Raw genomic sequence first — 6,916 nt, 5'->3', positions numbered from 1 at the left:
ATTCATTTAATTTTTCTTATTTTGGGTGTGATTAATCACAATTAATCATTTGACAGCACTTGTGTGTGTGTGTGTGTGTGTGTGTGTGTGTGCGCGTGTATGTATATATAATAAGATATCTAAAAGATAACATATTAAGTCTTGATTTTTGATTTTTCAATTGAATTAAGTTTATTTTTCTTACCCCATCACTACATTAACTTAAGTAGGAACTTTGAAAATCATTTTAACGTATAAAAGATCATAATTGCTTGTGTAATTTATAGATTCCCCTATATTTATGCACCTACTTGTTTGGGTTTAGGTAGAGAAATTAAACATGATTAAATATGTGCTATACATTTAGTAGCAACAACTGCGTTTTAAGAACCACAAGTGGGTTTCATTACTCAAGAGGAGTGATTAAAGCTGTGATCATTGGACAGTCATTGAGCTGTACCTGAGGGGGAGGCTGTGGCTCAAAACATGAAAACAAGATAAATAATTAACCGCCAACAATCACTTGTTGTTCTGTTTAATCAAGCTATTAATAGTAAAGCTCAGGGGTGGCTTTTGAACGTATAAAAATTCAAGATAGTAAACAGCTTCTGAATTTGTTCTGAGTGTTAATTAAAGCCTTCATTGCCCGAATTCTATGTTAAATATATATTTTTGTGATGTTTATTAATTTTTAAAAAGCAACTTTTTCATGTTAAAACGTAATTGCATTTCACATCAACAACCCGTGTGGATTTTACAGCAAACAACACACAACTAAGCAGTATTTTGACACTTAAGCTGTGAGGCGGTACGCATGAATCTTTAAAATGTTCTAGAAATCAATAAGAGACTGATCCTGTAAAACAGTGTGCAGGAAAAAAAACCCCATAAAGAACCCTTCAAAGGCTGAGGCCACTTAAGATTTGTTTTAACTGTGTAAAGCTGCAATAATTTGATCAAAAATACAGTTAAAACAGTCACATTGTGATATTTGATTTACAATGTTTTACTTTTTTTTCAGTAATAGTAAAACTTTTACCTTTGAAAATCATTTTAATATTGTGATTTGCTCTTCAGACGTATAATTATGATTACTTGTTGAAAATGGTTGTGTTGAGTAAATTTTTTTTTTTTTTTTTATGGTTCTTGAATTAATAGAAAATGAAAGAAGAAAAAAAAAGCATTGAATTGAAACAGAAATCTTTCTAACATTGTAAAATGTATGTATATTTTCGACAACGTTGTCGGAGTCATCAGTCTTATGAAGTGAGTTGCTGGCGCCCTCTGTGGTTTACAGAGATCTATTGCTTGTGTGACATAAGGACAGACTTCCCAGAATTCCTCGTTCTGTGAACGCTGTGAACACACAGTTACTGACCTAAAATAAGGACGACTGTTTATTTATTTATTTATTTTTTAATTCTGCCTAAGTAACTCTGCAGCGAGTCGGTTTCATGCATATCCGTTAAAATACTCTTAAATACGGTGTGCTCCTGAAGTAGGCTACGCGCCAAAACACTGGTGAAAATGCATTTAATACAAATGACCTGCACAATGGTTTAAATGAGGTTGTCGAGTTTTAAAATGTAGGCCTACTTAAATTTTCGAATTTAAGTGATTCGATGGAAACAAGAACATCTGAACAAAGGAGCTCGTATGATCCGTCGCAAATTTGCTTATTTTTTTTTACAATGGCCTAGATATGGTGCAGGATCTTACACATTACTTATTCATTTTATGTATTTAGTTTTTTTAATGTATATTCAAGTTTTGGAAATTGGGTCAGTTTTTTTTTACTGAGAAGAATGGCCCGAATTCACCCTCATTGTTAATACAACAAATACAATTTGCAACACGGTCCTTAATAGTTAAATGTCCAGATGATTAGTGCAGCCCTTGTGCATATCAATCATAAAACATAACCCAATCAAAACTCCCTTTTAACATAGGCATGCTAGTCAGTAACTACTTACTGTACATATGCAACGTTTAAAGGTGCCTAAAAAGACTAAGGTTTTTGTATGAAGTGTCTTGTGCTTTTCCAATAATTAATTTGATCAAAATAAAGTAAAATATTATTGGGAAATACAATAATTTCAAGGTTCCTAATGCAATAGAAACATGTTAAAAATTAAAGTAATTGCTGACCCTAACCTTTTGAAATATTAAACTAAATAATATGTATAAGAATATGTTAACATGAGACTCCTGTATATAAGACTAATTTAATACTAAGGGAGCCTTTATAAATAACTGTTACATTCCACATCCCCACAAAACATCTCCAAACAAATTGTTCATCAAATGAAGAGTTTTATTAAAATGAGGCAATCATTAAACAATGAACTGTTTTTCCCCCCACCATCTTTGGTGAAATAAATATTCAAATGCCTCAAGCATAGTCAAAGTACCAAACATTTCCAATTTAGTACAACCGTTTTGATTCATTCCTTTCTCTAACATCATCCAAGGCACATCAAACACATAATCACGAGTGACTATTGTTTTGGGATTTTTTTGCAATATATGAATATAAAAGTAATAGTGTTACAAAGGAGGTCACTGTCATAACTCCACAACTTTAAACAACACAGAAATAAACAGACAACCAAATACAGACAAAGTGGATTTCAAAATAGGCCATCACCGAAAAGAAAAGTACTTTAGTTCATCCAACCACAGTATATAAAGACTGCTAATGATTACCCATCAAATGCAATGAGTACAATTCAAGTTCAGAAAAAGAAAATCAGTATCTTTGCACATTTGTCTTTTATATATTGCATACAAATCATTCAAACTATTTTCCTGATGAATCTACAAGCTTTGTTCCGATTGGTAAAAGTGCTGTACTAAAGCATAGCAGACCACCACCGGCGCTGTTCTCCTGTGTTCACGTTACTGCAGACATCTCGACCTGGGCCAAGTCCCCATAATCACGTTGTCGATTGCACCGTGAGCCTGCCTGCCCTCCTGCTGACCCTTGTGACCTCTGTGCAGGCCGGGCCCCAGCGTCAGGTTAGTGAGGTCCACTAGTTCCCTCCTGTGAGAAAGCAGTGTCACCATGTGGTCGAGTTTGGAGCGAATGGAGCTGTAGTGGTGCTGTCTCTCTTTGGTGATCTTGAGGAAGCACTCCCTCAGGTTGAGCTCTTGCGGGGCAAGACAGACAGGTGGGTGACAGTCCACCTCTTGTAGATTGCAAGCGAATGAAGTTTTGGGGTTGATCTTGTTGCTGCTGGACGAGGTTTTCGATTTAAGCGCGCCGTTGTCAGCACATGTTTGCACGCTCACGTCTGCTGTTTGGCAGGCGGTTTGTGTTGAAATGTCAAAGGAAGGTGCAGGCGAAGAGATCGTCCCATCGACTGTCTGAGTCTGAGTAGTAACATTCGTTGTTGGCAAGAGAGGGGGGTCATCCGAGGCGAGAGCTTCCTCTCTGAGCTCTTGTTCGATCCAGTCCTCACCTAGAGTGGAAGTATCAGAAACTGGGTTACTCTTTCTGTCTCGATCTTCAGTGTCTTTATTCATCTGTCGGATCTCTAGGGTATGAAGTCTGGCTGGAGTGCTCGTCAGACATTCTGGTTGAGCCTTTGTTGTTCGTGCCAAGTAGGAGGGAGGCGTTCCAGGTGGTTTGAGGACAAGATGGTCATATAAAGTGCTGCTTCTGGCACTAGAGGGAGCTCTTGTATTCGCTGGCAGTGGCAGGGACTGGGCATAGAGGATGCGGAACTCTTCGTCAAATTTCTCGGTTATCTGGCCAGATAATTCGATAAGGTTGCTGCTGTTTAGTTTGCCATCTGTCCAGTTAAACCTGTAGATAAAAATGTGCCAAAATAAATAGGAAATGTATGAATAGAACTGGAGTCATAACTATTATGCACCGATTGTCTGACATTTCATTTAATGTAACAAAATACATCATTTCTATATAATTGTTCTACATTGTCTGAAAGGAGACACACTTGCAAAATAGAAAACAGAACATTTTAGTCCATAGTCATTTTTCTAAATATCTGCTCTTGCGTTGCGCAGAAGTCGTACAGTTTTGGAACAACAATTTTCACCTTTATTCCATTAAAGCTGCAGTCCGTACGTTTTGTATCTTTATGTCGCCATCTCTGCTTGAAAACCTGGAATTGAGTGGGTTTGTACTCTGGCTCATCTCTAGCCCTGCACTGGACTGAATCCTGTACTTAGTAATCACGGATTCTAGCTTACATATCGCAATATATGATCTAAACATGAATTCTCACCATATATCGTCCCCTGAACAAGTAAGTAACATGTCTGCCATGGTTATTTTGACCAGCTGAGGAAAAAAGTATCACGATAAATTATGCTACCAACGGTGATCAATTAGCTCATATCACATCAAAGTAGGACTGGGTAAAAAAAATACTGATATCTCGATATTAGTCAATTCTCATTTTACGGAACGATAGCCTAGCCTTTTTAAAGAGCATCAACATTAATACCAGTTTAGCACAAAATAAACACGACTAAACATCTGAAGGCAAGTTAAAAGAAAGAGAACAACTTTACAGTCTGTATCCTGTCTCATGTAATTGCTCAGTGTTTCAACCGTGCAAAGACATCCTAAGTCTTCTATAACGTTATAGGTTCACATTTATCTCAGAATATTCGGTGACCATAAACTCAGATAGAAAAACAGACTTGTAGAGAGGGGCATTTTGCTAAATATTATTAACATATTATGCATTTTTACTGTCCTTCAATGTTTCATTTATATTTAAATAAATCCGTCAAGTTTTTATGACGGCCACCATTGTTTATTAAAAAGGTCAATTTAAAGTAGAAGTATTATGTAATTATAACTTTATTATTTAAAAAAGTATATTAAGTGTAATATTTTGCAGAGGTCCTGTTTACACTAGTGCGTTTACAAAATGCATTACTTGCTACGACCAGCCCTACGTCAAACTGTGCAAATTATTATTATTGTTATACATTATTCTGAAATTATTAATGTTAACAGCATCCGCATTGCATGACTATGAGTATGGATTGTATTAGCATGCAGCTTTCAATTCCTGTACAGAATCTCTAATTGTCACATTATTCAAATTTCATATTTCATACATATAAAAAAACTACCCATGCCCCCTTCAAACTGGTTGTCTTTAAAATTCAAATCTTGTGTGAACCCAGGCTATCTGTAATCAGAAGCAAATTTAAAACTGGAGTATAATTTAATTTCATTCATGCGCTTCATATAATCCTTTCTGGATTACAATCCGACATCAAAATAATTTTTTTAACTCTTAATTATTCTAGCTACTGTGAGTAAAAGCTATAAGCGATGCAGCATCCTCGTGCACGACTTCTTTTTGTTTACAGACGTGACGTAACGACGCAGTGCCATTCTTCAATGTCCTACGAAAACCTACCCCTACGACTCAAATTAGAAAACTGACTAAACTAAGTGATAGTTTTGAACACTGACATAATGTTTCACCAAAAAACGATACGGACTGTAGCTTCAAGATGTTGTGAAAGAGGGGTCTTTATTACCTATATGAACCTGTGGCCACTCTGTTTCCATCAATCAGCATGAAACGCTCATGAACCTTTCCAGTGATCCGAGCTCCTGATCTCATGTAGTAGGTAGAACCTGTTATGCTTCGTACCTTCATTTGTCACAAATAAAACAAAACACGTTTTAAAATTCAATTAAAAACACTAATACCATTAAATATAAAAACAACATTAATATCAGCACGAAGAACTCATACCAGCAGTTCATCCAGCTGTACACGAAGGTTTTTACACATCTGTAAGAACGAAGGAACAGAAGACTGGTCTAAAAGAATATACACAGGAACTCTGCGGCGCGTGCAAGCTTCCTGAAGGTCTTGGAAGATGTCCAGGTCTGTCAAGGAGTCTGTCACAATAGCAATCACCTAAGGATAAAAATAATGTCTGATTAATGAGAAATTAACAGCAGTAAACAATTCTTTATGCAACTGAGTATAGTTTGGCTAAACAAGGTGGGAAACTAATGAACATCTTAGAGCTTCAGCATCACTGAACTCGACGTTCTAGCTCATTCGTATGAGTGTCATGACTGCACAGCCGCTGGCTACACACCTTGATGATTTCTTATTACGTTTGGTTTTTAAGTACATGCAAGCTGGAACAGATCCAGGGTGCCTGCAGGTATAACCTCAATACATTCAGCTCCAAACCCCCTTCATCTGAAGGACCGAGGAGCCTGTCGTGGCACCTCCAGGTTCAGACCCTTGGAGGTAACAGTTCAGTGTGATAGACGCTTCTGTGCATTCTTAACATTCCACATGCAAGATACAGAGCACTAATTTGAATAAGTCACACACGCATACCCTTGCCTTACCTAAAAAGGCTGATTTTGTTTTTATTAACAAAACCGAAATAAGAGATTTCTAAATCATCATAATCTTGAATTCATTGTTACTCTTTTCACCTCTTAAAATTTTCAACTGGGAATTTCCCAGCTTGGTGACAGTAACTAAAAAAAAAAAAATAACAAAATGAAGGTGCTGTGATATTTAAGTAATACTTCTAAATTTTACTTTTAATTATTAATTTAACAAATACAGGCGTTTCATTAGTTTTTAGTAGATAGACTACTGCCTAATAAATATCTGTTTAAAAAGAAGAAACAACAATTACTACTAAAAATAACAACTAGAATACACACTCCTTGGATATACTAAACCAAATCTACACAGAATAAATCAGGTAAATATAAATTGTGTTTTAGATTACAGTGAAAGAGTTTAGATAATGACAAGCAGTAATTTCACCCTACTGAAATGAACTAACGTTAGTCTCTTTTGGAATAAGTACCAGTATCTATTAAATAGTAAAATGTAAAAATGTCACTATTGAATTACATACTAGTAATTTAAGAACGAATACCAGTAACAGAAAATGTTATTAT

At 35.9% G+C, this 6,916-nt stretch overlaps 1 protein-coding gene across 1 annotated transcript in view; it reads right to left on the bottom strand.

Annotated features, from left to right (window-relative positions):
* Window positions 1-2,275: 2,275 nt before the first annotated feature.
* The window catches only part of LOC122354589 (protein FAM83D-like), a 16,060-nt gene continuing 11,419 nt past the window's right edge, over window positions 2,276-6,916 (bottom strand). The window contains exons 2-4 of the mRNA XM_043252835.1: window positions 5,732-5,897; window positions 5,509-5,635; window positions 2,276-3,787 (exon numbers count right to left, since the gene is read on the bottom strand). Coding sequence (XP_043108770.1) covers window positions 2,878-3,787; window positions 5,509-5,635; window positions 5,732-5,897 — 1,203 coding nt within the window. The 3' untranslated portion in view covers window positions 2,276-2,877. The remainder of the gene's footprint in view (window positions 3,788-5,508; window positions 5,636-5,731; window positions 5,898-6,916) is intronic.

The sequence above is a fragment of the Puntigrus tetrazona genome, chromosome 11 (genome assembly GCF_018831695.1).
Source record: "Puntigrus tetrazona isolate hp1 chromosome 11, ASM1883169v1, whole genome shotgun sequence".
Taxonomy (NCBI): Eukaryota; Metazoa; Chordata; class Actinopteri; order Cypriniformes; family Cyprinidae; genus Puntigrus; species Puntigrus tetrazona.
This window is presented reverse-complemented; position numbering and strand designations above follow the sequence as displayed.